Source organism: Hibiscus syriacus, unplaced genomic scaffold (genome assembly GCF_006381635.1).
Source record: "Hibiscus syriacus cultivar Baekdansim isolate YM2019G1 unplaced genomic scaffold, ASM638163v2 tig00111008_pilon, whole genome shotgun sequence".
Classification (NCBI taxonomy): domain Eukaryota; kingdom Viridiplantae; phylum Streptophyta; class Magnoliopsida; order Malvales; family Malvaceae; genus Hibiscus; species Hibiscus syriacus.
In genome coordinates this window covers 1109616-1137430 of record NW_024062951.1, presented here as the reverse complement: position 1 = coordinate 1137430, position 27815 = coordinate 1109616, and the positions used below count along the sequence as shown (strand labels likewise).

The following is a 27815-nucleotide window of genomic DNA, read 5'->3' as shown; positions in this document are numbered from 1 at the left end:
GAGAAGAATTTTGCCCACTTTTCAATTCATTGAATTATACCCGAGTGATAAGATCACTCAATATATGAATTGAATTAGACCTAAGTGGTAACTGGCGTGGCAGAAGATAAGGATAGATGAATGACTTAATTAACAAATGAAGAGGGTAGGTGGGGAAGGCATGGGCAGCTCCCTCAACCTCCTACACCATTGTTGTGGGGCACAAACAATCTCCACCTAACCCAGTTAACGATGAGGCATAAACAATCCAAACTACACTTATGGGTCATCTCCCCCCACAGCTGTCTTTCAGATATAAGTACCCACCTACGGAACACTCTAAATATCAACAGCTACTGTAATAACCAAAGCTTCTAAATCTTAACCGTAAATATCATAAAAGTTTATGATTCTTCATCCTAATTCAAGATAATAGTTTATTTGAATTTGATTTAGAGGAACAGGCATGGTTATGGTTTTGTGAATAATGAATTCATTTTACAATATAGACAACGTGGTGGGTGGACAATATGTTTTTTAAAGTCAACCAAACGTTTTTCACCGCAAAAAACATCCATATAGTATCTGGCAAATAAAACGAATCCCCTGAACCTCAGAATCCTTCATCTCTCTCTCCTCTACAAAGATGATGTCGCCGGAGCCACCTTAGTTCCTGCATGTTCTCCGCGTGTTCCTCTCAGTTTTACGCTCAGGCGTCATGCGGTCTTCAAATCCATTCCAAGACCCAGAATATCGTGATTACCCTGTTAGGTTAACCACGTAGGTTACATGATGTATATTTTACTCTGTGGACTTGACAGAAATGAGATATGCTTTCAATAGTTCAGAAAATTTTACTACATAAATTAAAATTTAAAGGAAGATAATCATCATCAGCATCATCATGATATATATAAACTCAAACGAACTTAATAATCTGAATTTGAAAATGATAAATCGAGGGCTTGAAGCAATAATCAGATCAGCAATCACACATATATATACACTTTGGAGATCAGATATTCAGATAGATATATATAGGTACGCCTGTTCCATCACTGTATTCACACATGCAATTCTCTCCTGTTGTTGTTCGTCTTCATCCTCCTATCTACATCAACAGTTCATTCACCCACCCAAGATCGGGATCAGAATCACAGCCCACGACGTTTTCATTGCTCCTCTCATCACCACCGAAAGACTTCGAGGTTGCACCAAAATGTTCTCCGGTGAAAGGGGAAGACCAGGGAAAGTCTGCTGTAGTCGAGTTGTTGTTCCCGCCTGCGGCAATAGGTGAAGAGGCTTCACAGAAATTCATGTTCTCCAAAGAGCTCATCAGCTCGTTAAGCACTTGCTGCTGGTAACTCGTCGTTTCGGTTCCAAGCTTACTCAAGCGATCACTGTACCTAGAGATGGGTGAAAACCCATTTAAAGATGTCCGCTGCTTCACAGGAGACAATGGCGGTGACAAAGATGGCGATCTCGATAAATGAGACCAACCCATGAGCGTGCTAGTGGGAGAGGAAGTAGCAGAGTGGCAAAACAAGCAGCAATGGTTATTCCCGCTCAACGGGGAAGAGCTGCAAGAGGCTGATTTCTTGTACTTTGGAGATCCCTCAGCTGGCAAGAGACGTAGCTCGCGAGAAGAGTGAGCGAAAAAGCAAACCTTGCGCTTGCAGTTATTGCCATCCTTACAAGCCTCAGTTCTGTAGCGGGTAGGGTGTAGCCAGCACTCGAACACCCCATGCGCGAAATCACAATCATCCCCACGAGGACATCCGTCTTCGCGACGGAAGTCGGAGCAGACGGTGGAGGAGTAACGGTAACGAAGAGGATCGCGGCGGCGAGCCTTCTCTCCGGGATGAGCGAAGGGGCAGTCAGTCCAATCGTGGCTCCTGCTCCTAGTGCATCTCCTCACCTTGAACTCATACATGCGGAAATGGTCAGCAGCATAGGGATCACCGTCATTTTCTTCATCTTCATCGACATTCTTGTTGGAAAGAAGATACTTCTCGATTGCAGCCTCATAGGGAGAAAGTTGCATGGCGGTATGATTGTGTGGAAGGAGGAGTTTCCTCGGAGGAATCTCGATATCTTTCATGGGCAGCACATTGTTAGAAGCCAGGAACTTGAGTTGTTGCTCAGCACAAGCGGTGCTCATATTTCAGAATGAATAGGGAAGAAGAAAGGAATATTGGTTTTAGGTCTCGATGTGGGAAAGAGAGAGCATGAAGTTGAGCGATGATGGAACAAAAGGGGTGGCATAGATATATAGGGGCCGAGTGGCTTTAAGTGGGGAGAAAGAGAAGGTGACAAGGTATGGGCAAATAGCTGCGTGGCTGCATAGCATTAGGGATGAACATGCAAAAAGCCATATGTGGCAACTTCACAGCGCAAAATAGGCAACATTTTGCTATGTGTCGGTTTATTATTCAGAAATCTGAGTATCTGAGTGGGTTTTGGATTTTACTTTTTTTGGGGTTTTTTTTTTAGCTGACAAATCATACATTGACCCTCCTCATGGTTTTGGAATCTTGGGATCAAAGACTCCAACATGTGACATCTCATTGTCAATTTAATCCACCATGAAGCATGAGGTGGAAAATTTATTTATGGTTAACTGGTTTGGAGCAGGTATCAAATAGGTAAAATCTTTACGAGATATGACCTTTTAATGTATCAAAAGAAATAAAAGAGGGGCCTTTTAAAATCAACAATAGAGACCAAGTACATGCTTTTGAAGTCCGCTAACTTTTTATTATAGATGCTCCTTTTCAATCAAGACAAGGTATAAGTGGAAAGCTTCTGGCAGTGGTTGCCAGAAATATTTTTCAGTGAAAAAGGGAGTTACTATACTTACATTTACCTCATCGTCCAATTCAAACTTCAGTATTTACTATTTTTTTTTCTTCTCATTTCAAGGACAGAGACTTGTAGTTTCAAAAAAAAAAAAAATGGTGTACCTTCTTCAAAGCTCATCGGAGTACCTAGACAGGGGATAGTTGAACGAGATCCAACAACTATAACTTATAGTTAGAACTCTGTTTTCATGTGCTAATTATCTGTTTATTTTTCATTTGCTAATTGTTCTCTGTAATTCTTTACGTAGATATTGTTCAAGATTATGGAAAACACTACTTTAACCCTAAGCAGCATGAAAATCAAGATGGTGACTCCACCTGAAGATTAAGGTACATACACTGTGTGTATGGAGGTTACATTTTATCATCTCTGAATACTTTCCAACATGTATTTTCTATCTCTTGTAGCCAAAAATGAAGGAGGCTGAAGTTATATTGCTTTTAGATTTGCATGTTCAAGGCTAGAATTACACAGAGAAAGAAACTTTTAAAGCTAAGTATATTGAATTGGAGAATGCAAGCAATCACCCCATTCTCCTATATCGACTATTTCCTTTCCGAGCTGAATAATGATAAAATCTCACTAATAAGTTGAATATTGATATCAATCTAATTAGTCTCAAGCACAATAAAAGGTCTCCTACTTTCTTTGTTCTCCAAAGTGGTAAAAAGATATATTTACTGTTTTTTACGAGAGGAAAATTGAATGCAAAATAAAAACAATGTCTTACTTTTCAGCAAAACAATCTTAACTTTCAAGATTTTGATCAATTGTTTTTTGTCTTAAAATTTTTAGATTCCCAACCTTTTTTCCTCGATGTTTATATTAGTGAAACAGTGTGAGATGATGGGGATAATGAAGTCCAAATTAATTCATTTTTATTTTTTAACAATTCTTTGATCGTTTGATGACATGCTAATGTATTTGTGATTATTGCCGATTCTTAATTTTTTCATTTCCATAAATTTTATTACGTAAAAGCATAATTTTCAAAAAGATAACATACTAAAACAAATAGAAATAACTTCATAACTAACAAAAACATTATATTTATAAGATAATCAACATAGGGTTAAAAATTAAATTCTAATAATAATAAAATTAACTTAATGAAAAAAGATAAAAAAAAAATTAATAAAATTTATAATGTAGGTATGTTTCACTAAAAAAATATTTCAAAAAATATTTTCAATAAAATTTACCAAATACTAAAAAATAATTTCTAGAATCTATTTTTCAAAAATTTACCAATCTCGTTTTTTTTTTTCCAAACAAAAATATTCTACTAAATTTACCGTTCAAAGCACTTTAAATCCGACTCCGATTTGTTAATTTATCCCTTATCTAATCCACTCTGAATCCAATTTCAAAAAATCCGATGCTGTCGGGTTGGGTTGAAATGTATCGGGTTCAGTTATTTTCAACCCTAGGCCCAACGGCACCTGCCCATGATCAAACGAATTTGAAAAAGCAAAGGTTTCCCTCTCAAACAGTCCATCTTTTCCTAAATTCAAACAGGGGAGAAAACTATGGTTGCTATTCCGACGGAGTCGAACATTTCCTCTTATGCCAACGACCCTCTCTTCCCATGGCTACAGTATTCTTCTTTCATTTGTTCTCTTACAGTTTTATATGTTTATATCAATTGTTTGCTTTGAATTTCTTCCCTAACTTGTTGCAAATCCAGGTCGATAAAGAAGGAACTGGACGACTGGTACTCGGGGAACCGCACTGGTGGAGATCTCGACAATCTGTTATCAGATTGTATCTCCACTTTCAAGCAAAACACCCAATACAGAAACGACCTTAGATTTCTGAAGATTTGGTTCATCTATGTAATCATATCTTCTCACTCCTGTGCTTTACTTTTGGTTCTGAAATTTTAACATTTTGCTTGAATTGGAGTTTTCTTTCGGGATGTTGCTACGATTGATTGAGGTTCATAGCCAAATTATTTGATGGGTTTGACTTTATTTTTTTTATGATTTTATATGGTTCGAGCTTAAATGCTTTATATGGAGAGACAGAGATTTAGACATTTTCTCAACTTGTGGAATCATGTTTAAGCTGGGTATTTTTTAGGGTTCAGACAACTTAATTGAGTTTTTGTCTTTGCATTTTGTCATTTCTTGAATTTTGCGGTAGATTTAAGATTTTGTTTATTTGCTATAAATAATTCTTAAAAAATTTCGGTTGATTTGGTGCCTTCGATGCATAAGTTTACAGTTTAAATATTGTATTAACTGAAATTTGTGCTCTCTCTCTCTCTCTCTCTCTCTCTCTCTCTCTCTCTCTCAGTTAGAAGGAAGTAAAGATTACGAGAGTGTTTTTAGAGAAATGGAAGAGAATGAGATATGTATAGGACATTCTCTACTTTACGAGTGGTACGCATATTTCCTTGAAGCCAAAGGGAAGTGGAAAGAAGCACAAATCATTTATCGTATGGGCATTTCAAGGTTTTCTTTCCCCTTCCTTATTTGAATTATAACATTATTTTTTTCTTTTTTTTATTGCGATTCATGTTTTGATGACTGATACTTCTATTGTTTTTGGAGAAAAGGAAAGCCGAGCCGATTGAGAAGCTAAAGTGGGCTCAATCCTTATTTGTTAAAAGAATGTCTGAAAGGCTTAATACTTTTTCACTTGGGAAGGTATGCAAAGCCTAACCCTTGAATGCTACCAGCACAGTTGTTATGACTTTAGATGCTTGTGTGCATATACAGTAGGTGCACAATTTGATATTTCTTTTTTGATTTATATACATTTCAAATATTGTGATGAGAGTTCACTATGCATCACCTCGTATCATTTCATGGAAATATCAAGCTAATGCAAAATAATTTCCTCTTATGGTAATTTTGAAATTTTTTGCTCATAAGATGGAGTTTGCATTTTTTTTAGAGTTTCATGGATTCATAGGTGTTCAGTATTTTGAATCTTTTCTAAATGATTTGCTAAGGATTCAACGTCAGCTTTTTCCTTCTTACCCTTTTACGGATGCTTAACTAGGTATCATTCATAAACATTTCACTAATAAAGAGTCATACATTACATCAGAAAGTGTGCTTTGTTTTTGAACTAAAAAGCCTGGCTGGGTAAACCCTTGCTTTCTTCCCATTTAGGTTAATGGAGATGAACAGGTTGAGTTTGGCAAGAAATTTATCAACCCATGGTCTCCCTTCACCGTAGAAGAACTTTTAAAGAAGATACAGCCACAACTCACAAAATATGATGTGAGAGAGTTTGCTTATATTTGTTGCATGTTTCTTCACTTTTTAGTCTTACTACTGGTTAGTCTTATTTTAGCCTCTTTGACATTTATTTCAGGGATACCACCTGAGTAAGAAAGTTTATCCTGGAAAAGTGGCCTTATCTTCTTTGAAGAAATCGTCAAGGAATAAAATTATTGAGATAGGTAATTTTTGTGATGCTGCAATATGGTTCTAGCTTGATGCTTTGAACTCATTTTGTGGTGTGAAAATTTTCTATCCAAAACTCCCAAACCAGATCTACTTGAATAATTAGTGAGATTAAAGGTGAGGATGAGGTTTACAGTAAAATATGAGATCAAATTTGCTGCCAACAATAATATATGTGGTTTTGCTTAACACATTCATTAAGTGACAATATTTGCAAGCAACTTTTTTCACCTTGTAAGGAACTTAATGTATTATTCTTTTACCTCTATTTTCAAAAGGTGGAAGGAAGTATCAGATCAAGGGGTGTGCTGGTCAAGGTGGCTTTGCTCAAGTATTTAAAGCGCATGTTGATAGCAATCCAGATGATGTTGTTGCATTAAAGGTTAATTTTGCCTTCCTTTGGTAAAGATCACAGTTTCACATATTGGACTCTTCTCATATTTGTACAAACTCCTCTCGCAGATACAAAAGCCTGCTTTTCCTTGGGAATTCTACATGTACCGTCAACTTGATGAACGCATATCAGGCAAACAAGTAAAGCAATTGTAGTTGCTTATGATTTTACATCATTATAAATATTTGCTGGTCTGATGAGCTTTTCTGATTTTTCTAATTTCATTGTATCAGAGATCAAGCTTTGGTTTTGCACATAAAATTCATATCTATTCTGATTGTAGCATACTCATATGTGACTATCTATCTCATGGGACACTTCAGGTAGGTTAATGTCCTGCTACAGCTCCAGCCAAACATAAGGGAAAAGGGATGCCTCTCTTACATTTGCTTTTGTGTTGTACAGGATGCCATTAATTCTTATGTTGTCACTGGCAAGTTCATGGAAGAGGTATTGTGTATTTATTACACTTTGGAGATGTTATATATGTTGGAAACTTTGCATAGTGTCGGCATCATTCATGGTGATTTCAAGCCTGATAATCTCCTCATTCGCTATTCTAAGTAAGTGTTGTTTTCCATTTCATTATTATAGATCACGACTGAAGGTTTAGTACAACTTTCTTGTAACTATAGATTGTTACTTGATGTATTGTAAAACATCAACAACTATAATAATGATGTAAAAGGAAAACTAATGACCCTATTGACAATGTATGAACTGTTATTTTCTAGTCTTTGAGTATTAACTCTACCACAATATACATTCCTGATGCTTTATGTGAATGCCATTGCACTTGATTTTATTAAAATGCATTGAGTGGGAGTGGCCTCACGATTCACATGTAATTGGATCAGCGCACTAATGTATAAGCCATTTGCACCTTTTCACCTTTCAAATAATCAAAAATACAGGCAAAACATTTTCAATGCTTATTAGTTATTTTCTCACGTCCAAAGTTGGCTTCAAACTGATTATTAACTTTATTTTAGTTACAATATGAAATTTCATTTAAGTATTTTATTTATTTATTTATTTAAGTTAATTTCGGAGTTTGGCATATAATACATAGATTTCTAATATTTTCAGGGATGACCTCTCAGAAGAAGGGTTTAAAGATCGAGCTGGCCCTTGGCTTGATCAGGTTTACTCTGTGTGGATATAAACTATGGAATTTTATTGTTACCATTCAATTAGACTTTGTACTTAAAAGTTCTATTTAGCAGGGTCTTTACCTTGTTGATTGGGGGAGGGGGATTGATCTGCATCTTTTTCCTGAGAACACAGAATTTACTGGTGATTGTCGAACTTCTGGGTTTCGTTGTATTGAAATGCAACAGAAAAAACCATGGACCTTCCAGGAAAGTCTCCTTTTCTTGAATGATTGCAAAATGGCATCTTTAATTTCACTGGAATGATTACCTTGACCTTGCTGTGTAATTTCTCAACAGACAGATACATATGGCCTATGTGTTGTTGTCCATATGATGCTGTACAACACTTACATGGAGATTGAAAGAAAGGCCTCAGATGGTGACTACATTTATCTACCAAAATCATCTTTTAAACGGTATTGTTTTTTCATTAATACATATCCATTGTAGTTCGGTTCTGGTGCCAATTTCTTAACTTCTTTTGATCCACTGGCTGCGGTCGCGGTGGCATCTCTGAACTTCCATTATATTTTTTGCACAATTGCTTTCAGATACTGGAATATTGACCTATGGAAGGCTCTCTTTACAAAGCTGCTAAATATCAGCCCAGGTAACAATGATGTAGAGTTGTTGCGTAGCTTGAGGAAGTCATTCCTAGATTACATGCATGATAATCCCTCGCTTATAAAGAAACTGAGAGAACTGCTAGCGAAACAACGGGCTACCCTGTGCTCTGCTTAAAGCACCTCTGATCATCGTTGTTATTCACGCAGATGTTTCACGACAGTCTCGTAACTCTCAAACGGATAACAAATTGTTATCTGCAACCAGTTTTAAATGGTGAAATCTCTTGATTTCGCAATATAATATGTATATGTACAGCCATAAATTCGACTGTCAGTTTTGGTGTTGTATTACTGTATCTCTCTGGAGGGTCTTACAAGAGAATTGTTTCAATGATATGTGTATTGTTAAGCTATCCAGTTGAAATTTCTAGGAACGTAATGCTACCTTGTGCTCTTCCCATCTCTTTTTGGTTGATGTATTAGAAATATAAATTCAGTTGAAGTCAGTTTAATTATGATTATTAATGAAGTTGGGGTTTCATTAGAAATATGATTAGGTTTTTTGGGTAAATTTACCATTTGAGGGTGGTGACATTTGCAGGATTTTAATATTGGTCCTTGAGGTGTCAATTAAAAGTTTCAATAGCTTGCAACCACTTTCTCGATTAAGTTGAAAAAAAGTAGGAATGCCATTATTGATTATGCTAGTAATACCCCGTGTGGTTAGAATAATAATACTGTTCAAATTCTATCCACTTTTATGTCACATTCTCAGTTAATATTAGGGGTAAAACAAATTTAATCTTTGAATTTGGCCGCTTTTCAATTTAATCCATATTTTTTTTTGTCCATGATAATTATTATATTAAATAAATTAAAATTGTTAGAAAATAAACTTCAATAAAATGGTGACATGAATCACCATATGATTAGAGGATTAAATTTATTTAACTACAATAAAAATTGAGATAAATTGATAGAAAAGTGCAAGTATTGAGAATAAAAATGTGTAATTATACACTTTTTTTAATTACCACGTTAGCTTATTACTAAATATCAAATTAAAATGTTAATAAGTGGCTTGATTAATATCATTTAAATAGTTAAGTGATTTGATTGACAAAATTACAAGATCAATGGTCAAATTGAAATCTACCCATAATTAAATTGCCATGGGTGTAGGTTACCCATATTTATAGAAAATGGTGTCAATATTAACTAAATACTAAATTCGACTCAATGGTTTAAGTGAACTTTTACATCTTTGGGACGTAAATACAATTATTGTCACTCTTATTTTTATTTTTATTTTTTTATTTTCCTCCAATACAATTTAACTTTTTTTTATATATATATATATATATAATGTTGTTGACTAAATGTTGGATTTGATTCAATGGCTTAAGCTGTCTCTACTGCCTTTGAGACTCTGTTCAATTTTCCTGACATCATTCTTATTATTATTTTTTTCATTTTCCTCTAATTAAATAATAATTTTTATTAATTTTATTAATTTTTTAATTAAAATTAAAATCAAATTAAAAAAATGTATAAGTAATAAAACCTAAATATGTCTATTACACAAATTCATTTAAATGCCACTAAAAGGTTTGATAATTTAGTCACTGATAAAATTTTTAATTCAATATTTAGAATAGAATTGATTAATATCGATAGTTTTGTTTTTCTTTTTAATTATGTACTCATGAAACTTAATACGCGCATAAAATCTTATTAATCTTTAACTTGGGTATCAAAATTAAGCTTCTTCTTCATCAGTCATCAGAATTCACCACACAAGTTCGACGGGAGTGTAATGGAAGCCCGGAAACCTGTCCAGAAGATCAAAGGTTAGCATGGATGCCTTTGGTTTTTGTGGCCGCGGCTACAACTGTCCCGCCGGCAAAGGCGCCGCCGTCGTTCTCTCGTATGTTCCGAGCCACTTGGCCTGCATGTATTTCTGCTTTCTCCACGGAGCCAAGTGCATTTTATTCTCCTTCATGCATTCTTTGGCAGCGGCGCATAAGATCTTGATCGATGCGCTTACCCTCTCTGTTTTTCCGACCAAGAGCTCCGGTAACCGGGCGACCAACTTTTTGTAATCCTCGTTGGCCCTGGCTATTTCAAATTCGGCTCGAAAATTTAACTCGATCACCACCCTCTCCTCTCCCTTATTCGATGATTTATCCAACACTTCCAGATACGTGTGCTCGCAGGAGGGAATTTCAGGGGAGCTCCTCCATTTGGACTTGAATATGTAACAATTGAAACCCGATTTTCGGAGACGAACCGAGAGCTCCCTTTGAAGACAGTTCCGGCAACCACCGGCCCGACAACCGCACTGCTCTATTTCGCTCAATGCTTGTTTTGTAGCTTGTCGAATTCTTGATTCCAGACAAGTAGTTCGGCGCAATGTTGCCTGCAATTTGCAATGCATGAACATTAATTAATCGCCCAATCTTTAAATTCTCCATCCCAACTACATGTTTTTTCTTACTTAAACATGCATGGAACATAGTTTACCTGAAGAACCTGTTGTTGGGCTTCCCAGAAAATCTTGTTCTGTTCAACCTCTTGGTGGTTAACATTTTCATCACGGTCAACCAAATCCCCTGAAGTTTCCTCTGACTCGTTGCTTCCATCCAAGAATCCAAACATCATGTCGGCGAAACTCGCCGCTCCGTCAAGGAACTTGTCGATTTCCTCCGATTTCTGTCGTGTCACCTGCATCTTTTCCATTTCTCCGGCCCCTTTCCTTGTTAGGAGTTTCAGAATTTTAATGAGCTAATGAAATTTATAACAAGTAGCAGATCGAGTTGGGTTGTAGCTGGAACACAGATGCCGAAATGTCATAGGCGGATGTACCAACTGCGATCAAAGAACGTGGCAAGAGATTATCGGATGATGAGTTGGTATATTAAAACCCAAAACTTGGTAATTACGTGCTTAGGTATATTTAATTTTACGATTAACAGTAATAGGTCAATCTAATTAATGCTTATAGGCACTCGAACCTTCAAAATATTTGATAAAAACTACTAATAAATATCACTCTTGTCTAAGGATAGATTAAAGTTTAAACTTAAGAAGTTATATCAAAAAAATTTAAGGATGAGAAACTATAAAATATCAAGAGATTCGAAATTAGATAATTTATACAGGATATAAAAAAATACTTAAAATATAAGAAATTTAAAATTTTTAAAAGATATCCGCACTCCTATACCTCTTAATCTAGCTCTATCTTTATCTTATAATTAAATTATCAGTTTAATATTGATTTAAACTTTTTATCAATTTGTCATTAGTATTATCATATCATTGTTATTTTATTTTATCGTCTTTTCATGTTTAAAAAAAAATAATGTAATTTTATTGTCAAATGATTAAAAATCTTTATAACATATAATATATTGTAATCATCTTAAATTAATAAAAACTTATTATTCGATAAAAAAAATAATTGAACATCTTAAAAACAAAAAATTCAAATAAAACTATAGCATATAAAAAATATAATGAATCAATTTTTAAAAGTTTTTGAACTTTTATATTGTTTTTGAAGAAAATTAAACTATTATAAATTTTGGTTTTTTTAAATAAATTAAGTATAAATATAATATTAGAAAGTATAAATTTAAAACATAAATTATGGATTTTGAGATTTTTTAAATTTTTTAAGGTTTTTCACTTTTTATGATTTCATAAATTTTTATAAATTTGATATTTTTTAAAAAGGTATTATTTATGACAATTTTTAATGATCTTGTGTGACATTTTTAATGAAAATGTAATAAAATAATTGGTAATAGAATATTCAAACTAATAGAATATTGTATAAATATTAAACTGATACTTTAATTACAATATATAGGGAAATTTATATTAAGCCAAAAATATTTTGAATGGGATCGAGAATATAATTAAAAAAAAACATGAAGCTACCTAAATTATTTTTATTTTGGGTGGATTGAAGGAGACAGCTACGATCCACGTCGGATTAGCCAATGAATTGAAAAGAGGGGGAGCAATATGGAAATGGATGGAGATATACTATTAATACCTTTTTTAATCTTATAATTAAAAAATGATCGATTGATGTTCCTTTATAATTATTAGGTTTAATACGAAAATAAGTGATTAATTTTTTTTCTCATTTAGGTACTTAAACTTTTTTTTGTCAATTTAAGTGCCTAACGTTTTTAATGTTATCATTTATATACCTATGATGTAATGGCCGCTTAAAAATCTATTAAAAATAAGTTAACCAATCGGTACAAGTAGCTTGATTTTTTAAATACCAATCGTTAAAAATAAAATTCAATAAATTTTAAAAAAAACCAAGTTTTTCTATTTTTCATAAAAATACTCCAAGACATTCAATTCACTCATCGCCCACCACCACCGTCGGTGACCACTCAATCACTTGCCGACCACTTACTTTTCGACCATTTACACGTTGATTGGGATCAACATGTGTTCGAATTTAGGGTTTAGATTTAGGGAGCATTTAATTCACGGAATGTAAGATTACATTTGGGAATAAAATTATCGGAATGCAACATTACTATGAGAACGTTGTATTACTAAGTTTGGTTTGTTTAGCAGTAATGTAAGATTACAGTATGTTATAGGAATATAAGATTACTTATATGCGTATTTTACCAAAGCATCCTTATCTAGTTATTTTCAACAAATTAAAGTTTAATATTAAATTATAAAAATTTAAATGAAAATTCATAAAAACATTTTAATTGTTACACTATCTAACTTTTGAGAAAATATATATTTAACATATAATTAATATAATTAGTTAAATAAATTTCATAAGTATCATATTTATATATAATATAATATAATATGAAAAAATAATATTATAGTCTAGAGTGAACAAAGATAATATTTTCCAGTGTATGAATTTTTTTAATAACTCAAAGTCAAATATTATATTAAATAATCATATTTTTATAACAAATATTATTGTTTATCTCATAAAATTATAATTAGTTAAAATATTAAAAATATAAAATCATTTTAACTACTCAAATTTATTAATATTTTACTAGATCAAACTCTTTATATATTATTATTATGTTTATAATTTTGAATAAACCACGAAGAATAAGAATTACAAAAGATCCATATGAAAATAATTTATTATTATGGGGTATTCTTATCCAGATTGGTGGTAATTGTGTAATACCTAAGAATTTGGAGGTAATGATATTCTACCATTTTAAGCAAAATATATTACTATTGGTAATAAGTTATTAGCTGGTAATAATCTTTTTCGTAAACCAAACGTGATAATACAATTATGAAAAAGATTATTCCCCTTGATTTTTGCGAATTAAACCATCACTTAGTGATTTGGGGTTTAATAATTTTGGGAGTTTGAAACTACGATTGACGATGGGTGGGTAGGCAGTCGTTGGAAACGACAGTAGTGATGGAAGGTCAACGTGTGGGGTGAATGCTTTGAGATTAAAGATTTGAGGAATTTTTTTTTGAGATTTTTGAAATATTTTATGTTTTTTTAAAAGTAATAAAAATTTTAAGTTTTTAAAAAATAAAAATTATAAAGCGCCACATGTCACATTATGAATGGTTGACAAAACTTTTTAATGTCTGTTACGATAGAGGCACCTAAATAATAACATTGGAAATGTTAAACACCAAAATTGATCAAAAAAAATTATACGCCTAAATAAAAAAAGGTATAATTTGCGCACTTAATTTTATAATAACCCTAATTATTAAAACTTTGGAACAAAAGAAAAATAGTAGAGGTGAAAATTGTTTGGGTAAACTACAAATTTATTACCTACACTACTACTTTTATTCCGTTTTGTACCTAAATTTTATATATTTTTTTCGAAATCATGTCTAACAATTAGTTTAAGTTTCATTTTGGTACTATGTTGTTAAAAGCATAACGAGAATATTGACATGTCCATATGATAATGTCACATTATCATTGAAAATTTGAAAAAATGCCACATCAACAGTTATATTAATTTGTTAACGGTAGGGTTCCAAATTGAAACTTAAACTAAAAGTTAGGCATGATTTTAAAAAAGACTAAAATTTGAATATTAAAACGGAATAAAAGTGATAATTTAGGTACCAAATGTTTAGTTTACCCAAATTAGCTTTGGGTTATCCTAATCCCTAACGGAATGGAAATCCAGAACTGACGCAGAAGTTACCACGTGGCTTTGCTATCCATTTTGGGTGGGACTCCCACCTATCATATTCTTTTCCAAAAAGATGCTAAACCCTAAACTATGTAAAGAATAACCAACATTGAATATTCCAGTTTCTTAGTTATAGGACGAAAATACCCTCTTATACGTATGTATCAACCTAATTTGCTCCTTTTTGAGAGACCAACCACATCCTATTTTCAGTGCTTTATTGTCATTTTCGTATTTGGATCCAAGCAAAACAATGGGCAGAATGTGGTTTGGGCAACTAGTTTGATAAAAGTAAAATAGACCGACACTTTTGTATCTTTGTTATTATATAGCAGCGTCTTTCATTTCTCCTTAAAGAACTCAAGTGATTACATTATTTATTTTACTTTAGTTTAATAAAATGCACTAGTGTATAACCCTATAAAGCCATATCTATCCCAAATCATTTTCTGCCTACTTCTTTAAAGGCACCATTAAGACTATAAAATGCAAGTTTAAGTGCAACTTATCCTATCCAAGGGCCAAGCAACTCTTGGATGACAATCTTTAACATCATGTCAAATAAAATAAATAAATAAATAACCTTAATCTGGAGATTAATAGGGATAGATTGAGCTACGGTCAAGGATCAGGACGGATGCATTTGTTCTCTTAAGAGAGTAGGTGCATTTTCATTATTTAAAAAAATATATATATACACATAAAGTTTTCGATCTTATTTTTATATTTCTGGACCCGTTACTGTCAAGAACAATTGGTGTCTAAAAATTTTAAATTGTTATATGTTTTAGATATTTTATTTATATTTTGTTTTGTTAAAATTTAAAAGTTATTTCTCCTCTTAAATATAAAATTTTAAAATCCAAGGATAATAACAAGTTGACGCAAGATATAAGCAACAATGAACATACACAGAGCCATGGTTGCTCCATAAACTCCTAGTCTTCCATGGGATGTCTGACGTCAACACAGAAAATCCCAGTTCATCCTCCATAATACAAAACCCATTTCCACAATTGCATTGTAAAACTATAAAAGCAGTTAATTTTGGTTCATAAAGATACAGATATGGAATAAAAAAGTACTTAACTTTATGGACTTGTCTGTATAATTGTTGTGGGTGCTGCAGTGACACTTGAGAAGAGTAGAAGAACTTCATTTACTGCTGAAAAAGGAGTAACCAAGGAAAGGATTGGTAGATACATACACCGAATTCTGTGGTTTACATTTTGTTCTTCAATTTCATAGGGGATGATTATATTGATCAAATTAGAGTTTAAGGAGTAAAACTACAACCTACATATAGTAGAGGGACTAAGGATAGATTTGAGTAAAATATGAACTAGCTAAATCTGCGAAAAAGACTTGGGGATTGGAAACGGAAGCATGGAGAGCGGTGCCGTGGTGGTGGTGGAGCTCCAGAGAAAAACGATTTCGCAAAGATAGTAGAAGAGATCGTGAAGCTAAGAAAGAAGATTTTCCCAGAGCATGAAAGAACTAAGAAAGAACAACAGTGGATTGCTTTACAGCATGGATTCTCATGGAGAGGTTGTCGGCTATGTTATGTATATTTGGCCCTCTTCACTTTCTGCTTTCATAGCAGAGCTTGCAGGTTTTTATTTCATTTTTTACCCCCTTTACCGGAGCATGGGCTTCGCCGATAACGTGCTCGATGAAAGTACCAAATCAAATTCATGTTCTCATCTCTTTGTTTATTTACTCTCAAAACAGTGAAGGAGATCGTAGAAGGCAAGGCCATGGGGAGGCATTACTAAAAGCAGCAATTCAGAAGTGCAGGACCAGAAACGTCCATCGGATATCACTCCACGTTGATCCTTTGAGAATTCCTACCATGGGTCTTTACAAGAAGCTTGGTTTCCAAGTTGATAGCTTGATCAAGTGTGGGTAGTAACACTTTCCTTTCCAGTAATCTTTCAATGAATATGCAACGTTGAATTGAAGAACAACCGATTTGGATTTGCTTGTTTGAGTTCATAAAGGTAAACATTTACTGTGCTTATCTTGTATCATTTTCTATTTGTTTTTCAATAAAAACACATTTCTGGAAAAACTCTGTATTGGATGCCTGGATAAACTTGTGCAGTTCCTTGATCCTTTTAACCTCTAACAAAGTAAAACAAGAGGGCTTTGGTAAACATATCCATATGGTTCACCAATGACGGGTTAAAAAATATTTTTGAAGGTGGACACGTATTCGTTAACAACACAAAAATTTTAAATGGAATTAACACAAATAAAATTTCAGGATATACATCATCAATTAAATAGCTAATTAACCGTAATAAATTCGGATTTCATGGTGACCACGTGTCTACCCTAAAAAAGCTGTGGATCCGCCAATGTGGTTTACTGATTATCTTATCATACTAACTAAATTTATTATTTTAATATGATAATGTCAATGTGTTGTTATGGATGCCTTTCCATGGTTCATTTTGTTAATATCTTAGTATATGTAATTTTACATGAAATGATGTATGCATATTTATTTAAGAATGTTATGCTCTTAACCGATCAAGCAAACACAGCAATCTACATATATGCAAGATTGGTGAAGCAACTGCATTCATTACATATATAGTTGAAGATGTGTTTTGGTTGGTAATCTTGTAAGGGAATGTTATTTCTAACTATGTCCCAAAGGAAAAGGATATATAGCCACTCACAGGGTTTCCTTGTGCTAGTTATGTTTTGTTTTATCTTTTCATGTGTGGGTACGGATACAATTCTTTTGCGTAGGTTCTTTGTGGCAGATGGAGTACTTGGTTGTGAATTTTGATCCATTTTAGTTTTGTACATCTCATATTTAACCCAATGGTGAAATTTGTAAAGTTATATTGTATCTTTATTGGATTTTCTCCGTAAGTTTTTTTTGTCACTTCACCAATTGGAATATTTAAAGAAAATTCTCTATTGCTTAAATTCTTTAGATTTTCTAAAAGTTTTCAGAATTTCATACACTTGTTAGTTATAATCAATTAACATGATCATCGGTAAGTCTGTATGATCCGTTACAGTTAAATATATTATATAAAAATCGTATTTATTTATCCTATCAACTTAGAGACAACTATAATGACCTTATTACCAACACCATAAATCAATATAAACCACTATGTATAATTAGAGAAGGGATCTATGAGTTCTCTCTCTGTCTCGAGACCTTTCTTTTTGATATTATATATCATTTTTTTAATTAATCACTAGTATCCGATTTATTGATCGATTAATTCAGATTGGATACTGTAGATGCGAGGGCAACCCTCCCAACCCAGTTTGCTCAATTCGCAAACGCCAATATTCGAATTATTGACTTTACTTAAGGGATTTAATGCATCGTCCCACTATACTTTTACCTAGTGCCAGGATTCGAAAACGTGAGGATTCTTTTTGATATCATGTATCATCTTTTTTAATTCACTAGAATTATCATTACATTTTTTTGTCAAAATAAAAAAATAAACCTTAAAAGATGTCACAATCATAATTTTTCCATTAATATGTTTAATTTAATATTGATTCAATTATAAATAAATAATTTAATTATTTTAAATCATAATAATTAATTTAGTTTAATCATTTCGGATTTTGACCCCTCCATACTGTTTTTCCATTTTCTTTTTTTTTTACTGAAAGTTTAATATAAAAAAATATACAGATTAATGACAGAACCAGAATAATAATTAATTTCTGTTGTAACTGAAATCTATTCAGTTGAGCTAGTCAGTTGGGCTGGTTAGTTAGTCTTAGATATTATATATAGTGGGCCTGTCCACTATTCATAATCCATGAGAATACTTGTATTTTTCAGAATTCTGTATGCTTAACTACTCTTCTGTTGACTTTAGTAAACAACGTCTATGGCTTTCAATCTTGCTTCTCACTTGCCCTTCCAGTTTATCATAGCTAGCTTACTGTAACTACTCTGTTAGTTTCCTGTCATTTGCCTGTGGCAGCTCCACACCAATTGCAAGTTTGCAACTAAGACCTAATCGTTTCAATAATAAAATTCTAAACTCCCACAGCTGAAGCTTTTGGGCCTTTTGGGAGAAGAAAAGAAAAAACAATGGCGGATCATTTCTTCCCGAACGTATTGCCGGACTTCGTAGCCGAAACAACACACCACGAAGAAGAAACGGAAGATACTCTGATCAAACTCCTATCCATGCCTTACTCTTCTCTCTCTCAACATTTCAAACGCACCGCTCTGGACCTCAAACAGACCGTTGCTCTCTCTCCCTTTCTTTCTCCTGTTTCCTCTGCTTTTTTTTTTTTGCTTCAACCTCACCAATGTTTACGTTATTGACGCAGATAGCACTGGAAACGTGGGGGGTAACCGCACAAAATGTCTCCGATTTTACTCTCTATTGTGTCACTCTCGGTACAGCTTTCTTGCTCTTAAAATCATATCGACTTACCAACTACGCCAACGATCTATACCTCTGCTTGGTAATGGTTGATGCTTGCAATTCCGCTTCCTTATCTTCTCGGTACACCAATCACTTTCTTCCTTTGTTTTTACTTAAATTGAGTCATATCAGTTCACACATCAAATCAATTTTGCTCTTTTTGCTTCCATACTTAAATTGGGTCATATCCAGTTTATAGATATATACATGTAAAAATAGGGATGTAACCTTTTTATGTGGTTGAGCTGGTGTTTGTGCTCTTGGTGCTGTAGCCGCTAGCTGTGCTGGAAATCAAGAATTGGTTGATCATTACTTAACTCAGTTTAGATAGGTATTCTGCTGATGATTTTTTAAACTTCATGGCGGTTTGTTTTTATTTTTTATTTGAATTGTAATTTCTATGATTAAATGAAACAGATTAAGCTCTCAAAGAATCTCCCTGATGAGTTGTTGTATGGAAGAGCTGGGTATTTATGGGCTTGCTTGTTCTTAAACAAACATCTCGGTGAAGGGACTATCCCTTCTAAAACTAAAGTAAGTATATATATGTTAGTGATGTATCATCTGTAAAGGAGGGTTGATCAGAAGTGAAAATTTTGGGGTTTTTTTTTATTGTGCAGCGTGCAGTTATTGATGAAATTATCAAGAATGGAAGGACCTTAGGGCAGAAGGGAGGAGGAAGTCCTTTAATGTTTGAATGGTATGGAGAAAAGTATTGGGGTGCTGCACATGGATTGGCGGGTATCATGCATGTGTTAATGGACGTGGAGTTGAAGCCCGATGAGGCCGAGGATGTAAAAAGCACTCTTAGATACATGATTAGGAATCGATTCCCGAGTGGGAACTACCCTGCAAGTGAACAAGATAGAAAGTATGATGTTCTTGTCCATTGGTGCCATGGAGCCCCTGGGATTGCCCTCACTCTTGTTAAGGCCGCTGAGGTATTACAATTTATCAAGTTTAGTTCAAAGCTCTTGTGAAAACTATATTTGAATGAATTCAAAGTGTTTTGATGTTCCCCAAGGGACAAATCAGTAGATTATTGCTGTGTTTGATAGTGAAAGTATTCCTACAAAGAGGTTTATGTGTTTGCAAAAGCATGTACTTAATTCAGGTTTTTTATTTACATTGTCTCTACTAGAGACAATGTAAATAAGGCATAGCCTCTTAGAATTGCTAGAATTGTTTGAGTTACTTCCATTGGTAAATATTAAGCATTAATGGATTCACCAGACTCGGTATTGCTTGAATGGAATTCATATACTTTAATTTCAATACCTAGTAATTCTTTCTTGGAGGATTTGCTACTAAAAGAATTAAAATTAGCACCAGAGGGGAAAAAAAACAATTTATGAACTGTGAAAGAATTAGAATTTTATTAGAATTTCTGTGTTCTTTAGGTATTTGGAGATGATGAATTTCTGGAGGCAGCAATGGGTGCAGCAGAGGTAGTGTGGAACCGTGGGTTACTGAAGGAATTTGCCATGGCATCAGTGGGAATGCTTATGTTTTCCTCTCACTTTACCGAAAAACAGGCAATGTAAAGTTCTTATATAGGGCAAAAGCATTTGCAAGCTTTTTGCTTGATCAAGCTCACAAGCTTATATCCAAGGGAGAGATGCACGGAGGTGATAGCCCGTATTCCCTGTTTGAAGGGATTGGAGGTATGGTATACCTTTTCCTAGACATGATTGATCCCATAGGCTCCAGATTCCCTGCATATGAACTCTAATTTGTAAACTAGTATGGTAAATCAGTAGGTATTGCTCGTCTACTTTCCTGGAATACATATGCGTTTCGGATGATTTACAGTATATCTTAGCTAAGCCTCACCAACACCCCCCGGGCTATTATACCTCAAATACTAACATGAGTTGCCGACGCTTCTCATCTCTCTTTACAGTTGAGGCATGATCACCAATTCGTTTATTCCTGAAAAAATAGCATTGAATATGTAAATGCAATAGTTCATCATGGAAGGGAAGTGGATGCCTAAACATGAACTTCATTACCATTAATCAAATTTTCAGTTCCTTGGTTTAAAAGGAAATGTTCGGTGGACGCAAAACATTCTTCCTCTAGAGCAAGTCTTTTTACCTTAGGAGTATTGGTCGATGAATTAGAGTCTGCATCTTCAGTTATACGTGCTTCTGATTTCTCGTTAGAATAACTTCAAGAAGAAAAACATTCAGCCTGCGTTAGAGAGATATTACAATCCAATCAAACATAACATGCATTGAGCGAAACAGAAAACCCGGCAATTTTTGCAGCACACTTCTTCAAAACATAATACCAAGGAACCCTGTCATGTTATATGTCAAGCTAGTATGTAACATTGTCATGTAAATAGATTTTTCAAAAGAGAGAAACAGCTCAACAATTATGAAAGGATTAATGAGAAAAGGATAAAAATTTAGAGGACTGGATAGCATATGATCCTGGTTCTGCAACTTGGTTGTTAAGAATGCAGGAAACGGAATTAAGACAGGAAATAGAGTGAAGAATGCCGCATGAACACCCTATTAAGCAAGATGACAGAGATACTTACGTTGACAGTATGGTTACCCAGATAAGCTCCACACAATCAACCCAAAGAAGCCTTTGTTCAACAGGTATCACACCATAGGTGATCAAATGAGCAAATGGCCAAAGTTTCCAACCTGCCTGTAAAGTGTTGTGTGATTTATCAGCAAAAATCGGAGAACTTGTGGGATTCGACTATTGGTTTCAAAAGCGCTGAGGGTTTATGTCCGGCGACACTGTTCACAGCGGCCATGGATCCGAGTTTCAGCGGAGTAGGATAATATTCGAAGTTGGATATTATTGAAATGCCATAAACATGAATTATTGGTTTATTGAAGATGTTTATGATTAATGTTTAGGGTAACATCGCATTATCAAAATGAATGAATGAATGAATGAATGAGCCTAAAATACGTGTGAGCTGATCTTCCTCTCCTTTTTTTCAGAAATTATCACTTTGCACAGTCTCTTCTATATTTTGTTAGGTTGAATGGTTAATTATATGTTGATATGTTTATTATACTGAATATTTTAAAAAAGAAATTTAATCTAAATACACGTGTAGATTATATTATTCAAATCCAAGTCACTAAGAAAAAATATATTTCCTTCTAACTACGAGAATCATTCCCATGGTTCTATTATACTAAATTCTTTAATATTATATATATTTTTAAATTTTATACATGAAATATTTTTTGGGGTACATTTATACATGAAATTTGACGTGTTAACAATAAGTCAGTCAAATATTGGTACGTGAGATTTTTAAAATAACATTTATCTACTTAAGATATAATAAAATTAATCCTTAATGTTTCACTAGTTTTCAATTTCGTCCTTAATTACTATACATTATCAACCTCATTATTTTGAAATTGTTCAAACAAATCCTTCTAATTCTTTATATTCCTAAGGCATAATAACAAAAATAGTCCTCAATGTTCCATTGATTTTTCAGTTACGCCCTTAACTTTTTTTAAAATTTAACCTCAATATTTCAAAAATTTTCAAATACGTCATTTTATTCTTTATATTCTTCAGGTATAATACTAAAATTAGTCCTAATATTTCATTATTTTTTCAATTTTGCCCTTAATTTTTTAAAAATGAGATGGCTAATTTATAAATTTTCATCCTAAAATTATTAAGGATTCATTTTTATTCTAAAATTTTTTAGGACTGATTTTTATAGTCCCTATTTTATCCTAAATCTCTAACTTTTTCCCTCCATCTATCGTTGCCGAGTTACCCCACCTAGCTGTTCTTCGTCGTCGATGAGCCATTTGACATCCATAGTCGAAGGCAAGAATATGAATGATAATTACATATTTGCTTCCCCAATTATTGCCACCACGATCGTCGATCGTAACCCTTGCTATGAGGAATAGAAGACGACCACCGGAGCTGCAAAGGTAACCAACAATGTACAGGGATGTTCAAACGGTTAAATTGGTTAACTGACCGAATTGAACTTTCAAAAATTCATTAACCGTTTTTTATTTTAATTGTTAATTGAACCGAAATTTTTTCAAAAAATTTAACCGAACAGAATAAAATTCGGTTAACAAGTCGATTAACCGAATTAACAACTTTTTTTAAATAATATATATTATATATCATATATTTAATATTTTTAATTATTTCGGTTAATCGGATCGGTTAATTCGGTTAAAACCAAAGTTTAAACATTCCTAAGGCTAAGTAATGTATAAATAATATATTAAATATTTAATAATTTTGATTAATTAACCGATTTCGAACCAAATTAACCAATAATCAAAATTTAAAAAATCCTTAATCGTTAACCGATTTTTAGGGTAATTTTAAAAAATTAAAAATTATTAAAGAAAAAAACAACTTTGAGACTTGACGTTGCTATTTTAATTGATAGTCGTTATTTGTCGGTTTGGGTTCTAGTTATTTGGCCTATAACATGACAAGGGAGACGATAACAACGATGGTCGATAGGAGAGATGGTAAGGAGGAATAGAATTAAAGTCAGGAATTTGAGTTTTTATAATTTTAAAGAAATTAGAGTTTTTTTAAATATAATAATATTTTAAAACTTTTTTGAAATAAAAAGTTGTTTTTTTTTTGGATAAGTAAAGATTTTATTCATCCAAAAGGAGCAGCAAGCTGCTACAAAGAACAATATAACACTAAGACAAATCCCAATCTAGACATAGCCTCCTATTTACATCATCAATCAAGTTCATACTGCATCTATACAATTTAATTCTTATAGAATCTCTAATTTTATGAACAATTGCATCAACCGAACGATTAACACCTCTAAACAGCCTATGACTATGATTACGTTCCTCCCAAAGAAAATAGACAAAATCAGTCCAAACAAGCTTTAGGATACAAACAAGAAGGGATTTACCCCTCAAATTCAAGGCCAGCCAGTGCAAAGAATCATCCCAGTAAAGAATCGGCTGGTTATGAAGACCACAAGTCTGCAAGATTACAACTCAAACCTCTCGGGCGAAAGAACATTCTAAAAACAAGTGATTCCGAGATTCCAGCTCAACTCCACACAGACCACAGATATGATCAACCTGAATTCCAAATCTGGCTAACCTATCCTTTGTAGGAAGCCTATCCAGAATCACCATCCAAGCCACAATGGAAAATTTTGGGACATGAGCAGGAAACCAAATCAATTTGTTCCATTCAACCTTGTCCCTCCTCTCACGGATATGGTCCCATGTCCATGCACCTCTAGTCTGAGACAAAACAACAGCAAAACCAAAAAGTCCCCAAGCCTCCTCCCTCATTCTCACCAACTTTCTTAGGATCCAGCTAAAATGAGGCTTACAGTCAACTGTCCAAAAATCCATAGCCTTGAAACAATAAGATTTGAGCCAAGCAATCCACAAAGAGCCCTCATCAGCTAGAATTTTCCTGATGAGCATGAAGCAGCATGCCCTACTCCAGTCAGAAAGTTTCCTCAAGCCCAGACCACCCTCTGATCTTAAAGAACAAACCTGACTCCAACTCACTCTAGCCCCTCTAGCTGAAATATCACAACCTTTCCAAAAAAACCTCATGCATAATTTTTCAACATCTCTGATAACCCCTCTGGGCAAGACCAGCTACCTGCTCCAATAGCCAAAGATACTAAACAGAACCGACTTAACCAACTGTAGCCTCCCCCCAAAGCTTAAGTGCTTGCTCGACCATTTATCAATTTTATCCTTGAAATAAAAAATTGTCTAAACGTATCACATATCAAATAACGAAAATTTTAATATTTATTATAGTCGAAACACTTAAAATAATAACGCTGATAACATACCTATCTTAAATAAAAAAAAGTTTAAATACCTGAATGGAAAAGTAATTATAATTTGGGTAAATTATATATATATATTAAGCCCTATAAATTGCAGCAAATGGGGAAGCAACTTTTATCGCTTTGAATTTGATGGCATAATTATGAACTTGGAGGGAAACTGGGCTATGGAGCCAAGCTGTCAGACTCGGCTGTCTTTGGTCCCCTGCCACATTCTTCTCCAATGAAGAATCTCTATCTCAAAATGATAACACCATCACTTGTGGTCTATATGACTTCGTACGAATTTACGACGTCGGAGCTCCTGCAACAATCGGTGGTTTTTTGAGGTTTCAGTTAGGGACAAAGACTTTAGCTAGGATAAGTAGCCCATAATAATCATGAAAATGAGCTTTTCAACCGTGAGCTCCTTGCCTTTTCTTCATTTCTGATTCCGAGAGAGACACAGAAACAACCACAAGACGCTAGAGCCATAAATATTACTCTTTGTTTGTTTGTTTGATGGTTTTAGAATCCTCGTTCGCAGCTTGATGGAACCACCTCAAGCTAGTAATGGCAACGGCAACGGCAATGGAGGGCACGAGTACGACATTATTAGTTGGTTCGATACAGTTTCGAAGAACGCTGCCGCCGTTCAGAGGGAAACACCCGGCCGGATTCTTCATCTGAACTATGGTGTCGAGTACCTGAAAAAATGGTTTGGGCCCGGGAACATGAAAATCCAAGGCATGGATTCATGTGCATTGGAATCTCTTTACGCCTCTTTAGTCCCTTTAGCCTCCCATGTAGATTTTGAGCCTTTTATCCAACGAATTGCAGACGGGGACACTGCTCCTATTCTCACACAACAACCTATTACCACTCTCTCTCTAAGGTACGTACATCATTTTTTTTATAGTTTTCATTGTCTCTCTTGTAATGTTTTACTCATGGCGTTTATCTAATTTGAAGCTCCGGCACCACAGAAGGGCGGCAAAAGCTGGTACCCTTTACTCGCCATAGCTCCCAGACCACTTTGCAGATTTTTAGGTTAGCAGCAGCTTATAGGTCAAGGTATTTAATTTCATGGTTTCAGTCGTCAGTATACTTTTACTTGTGCTTTTTAATTATGTCAGCAATTGATAAATGAAGTTGCTTTCCTATTGGTTGCGTGCTGATTCTTTTTATTATTTGTAAAGAGTTTATCCAAATAGAGAGGGTGGAAGAATCCTGGAGTTCATATATAGTAGTAAACATTCAAAACAAAGGGTGGGTTAACAGTGGGAACAGCAACAGCCCATTATTATGCTAGTGAAGAATTCAAAATCAAACAACAAAAGACCAAGTGTTTCACTTGCAGTCCACATGAAGTGATTTCCGGCGGGGACTATAAACAATCCACTTACTGTCATCTCTTGCTCGGCCTCTTCTTCTCCGATCAAGTCGCGTTCATCGCCTCGACCTTTGCTTATAGCACAGTCCAGGCCTTTTCCTGTTTTGAAGATCAATGGGGCGAGCTATGCAGTGATATCAAGGACGGGACTCTGAGCTCGACGATAACACTGCCTCGGATGCGAAAAGCCGTGCTGGATATCATTTCCTCGAACCCAAACCCGTGTTTAGCATCACAGATCAAAGCGATTTGCAGCGAGTATAGAACTTCAAACTGGTACGGCATCATCCCTAAGTTATGGCCAAATGCAAAGTATGTTTATTCTATCATGACCGGCTCGATGCAACCCTACTTGAAAAAGCTTAGGCATTATGCGGCTTCGTTGCCGCTGGTGAGTGCTGATTACGGCTCTACCGAGGGCTGGATTGGGGTGAATCTTGATCCTTGTTTGAATCCCGAGGATGTCACTTTTACCGTGATGCCTACTTTCGCTTATTTCGAGTTCATACCTCTTCATAGACAGAAGCAGGATTTGACTTCGGGTGTTGATTTCATCGAAGATGTTCCGATTCCACTCTCCCATGTCAAGCTCGGACAAGAATACGAGATTGTCCTCACTACTTTCACCGGTATGCTTCTTAGTTACATCGATGAAACCTTCATCTCCACTGGTATTTATTCACTTGTATGTGAAATTTTGCAGGGCTTTACAGGTATCGGCTAGGAGATGTGGTGGAAGTGGCTGGTTTTCACAATGGGACACCGAAACTGAACTTCATACGCAGGAAGAATGTAATATTAAGCATTAACATCGACAAGAACACCGAGGAGGATGTTCAGATGGTGGTGGAAAGAGGGTCTCAGCTGCTGAGTAGGCATGGGGCGGAGCTTGTCGATTTCACGAGCCATGCAGATGAGGTGCATCAACCGGGGCACTACATGATTTACTGGGAAATCAAAGGAGAAGTGGAGGAGAAGGTGTTGAGAGAGTGCTGTCGATTAATGGATGTTTTTTTCGCCGATCACAGCTACGTCGTGTCGAGGAGGACCAACTCCATCGGGCCTTTGGAGCTTTGCATAGTGGAAACAGGTACTTTCAAGAAGATTTTGGATTATTTCATTGGGAATGGGGCGGCACTTAGCCAATACAAAACACCAAGATGCACCGGCAACCCCATGCTCCTTCGAATCCTTAACCTTTGGACCATTAAGAGGTTCCGCAGCACAGCTTACTGTTGAACCACAAAACAAACATGTTTATGTTTCGGTTCAGGGATGACCTGAGGGAGGAGTGGAGGACTATGACAATTGTCTCTCTAAAACTTTTAAATTTCTATATATATATATATATATATATATATATATATATATATATATATTTTTTTTAAAATAATTTTTTATTAATATATAATTTTATTTTCGTCACCTAAAATTTTATAAGCTTATCCCATCTTAAAATTTTATAAATCCGTCCTTCGGTTCAACTTTATTACTTACCAAGTGTTGTTAATTTGAGATTTTCTCTTCTCTCTATCAAAATACAGTTGATTTTCCAGATGTGATAGGAAGAAAATGTTTCAACATGAATGCTTCTTTTCTTTTCTTTTTTGGTAAATAT

At 34.4% G+C, this 27815-nt stretch overlaps 3 protein-coding genes, 1 long non-coding RNA gene and 2 pseudogenes across 4 annotated transcripts; 3 read left to right on the top strand and 3 right to left on the bottom strand.

Moving 5' to 3' along the window:
- Window positions 1–1033: 1033 nt before the first annotated feature.
- On the bottom strand, window positions 1034–2356 carry LOC120149777 (zinc finger CCCH domain-containing protein 2-like). The gene has a single exon (XM_039162482.1). The coding sequence runs from the start codon at window positions 2138–2140 to the stop codon at window positions 1091–1093; it is 1050 nt and encodes a 349-aa protein (XP_039018413.1). The 5' UTR covers window positions 2141–2356; the 3' UTR covers window positions 1034–1090.
- A 1952-nt stretch (window positions 2357–4308) lies between these two features.
- On the top strand, window positions 4309–8587 carry LOC120149775 (mitotic checkpoint serine/threonine-protein kinase BUB1-like). Its single transcript, XM_039162481.1, has 13 exons — window positions 4309–4438; window positions 4529–4676; window positions 5140–5297; window positions 5402–5492; window positions 5964–6074; window positions 6169–6256; window positions 6539–6642; window positions 6723–6794; window positions 6888–6977; window positions 7060–7217; window positions 7744–7798; window positions 7881–8224; window positions 8360–8587. The coding sequence occupies exons 1-12, from the start codon at window positions 4371–4373 to the stop codon at window positions 8070–8072; spliced, it is 1335 nt and encodes a 444-aa protein (XP_039018412.1). The 5' UTR covers window positions 4309–4370; the 3' UTR covers window positions 8073–8224; window positions 8360–8587.
- The window catches only part of LOC120149776, a 30236-nt pseudogene continuing 7162 nt past the window's right edge, over window positions 4742–27815 (top strand).
- Window positions 6391–27749, top strand: LOC120149774 (annotated as a pseudogene).
- LOC120149778 lies at window positions 10104–11156 on the bottom strand. The gene is made up of 2 exons (XM_039162483.1): window positions 10898–11156; window positions 10104–10793 (listed from the first exon to the last, which is right to left on the bottom strand). The coding sequence occupies exons 1-2, from the start codon at window positions 11111–11113 to the stop codon at window positions 10260–10262; spliced, it is 750 nt and encodes a 249-aa protein (XP_039018414.1). The 5' UTR covers window positions 11114–11156; the 3' UTR covers window positions 10104–10259.
- LOC120149779 lies at window positions 20522–21704 on the bottom strand. The gene is made up of 3 exons (XR_005518489.1): window positions 21550–21704; window positions 21099–21171; window positions 20522–20933 (listed from the first exon to the last, which is right to left on the bottom strand). It is a non-coding gene; the product is annotated as an uncharacterized LOC120149779 (long non-coding RNA).

Excerpts from the sequence above, each read along its gene's own strand:
- LOC120149777 (XM_039162482.1), bottom strand. The coding sequence starts at position 2,140 with ATGAGCACCGCTTGTGCTGAGCAACAACTCAAGTTCCTGGCTTCTAAC.
- LOC120149775 (XM_039162481.1), top strand. The coding sequence starts at position 4,371 with ATGGTTGCTATTCCGACGGAGTCGAACATTTCCTCTTATGCCAACGAC. Across the intron at positions 5,298-5,401 it reads TATCGTATGGGCATTTCAAG|GAAAGCCGAGCCGATTGAGA; the intron begins GTTTTCTTTCCC and ends TTTGGAGAAAAG. Across the intron at positions 6,795-6,887 it reads AACGCATATCAGGCAAACAA|AGATCAAGCTTTGGTTTTGC; the intron begins GTAAAGCAATTG and ends TCATTGTATCAG.
- LOC120149778 (XM_039162483.1), bottom strand. The coding sequence starts at position 11,113 with ATGGAAAAGATGCAGGTGACACGACAGAAATCGGAGGAAATCGACAAG. Across the intron at positions 10,794-10,897 it reads CCCAACAACAGGTTCTTCAG|GCAACATTGCGCCGAACTAC; the intron begins GTAAACTATGTT and ends TGCAAATTGCAG.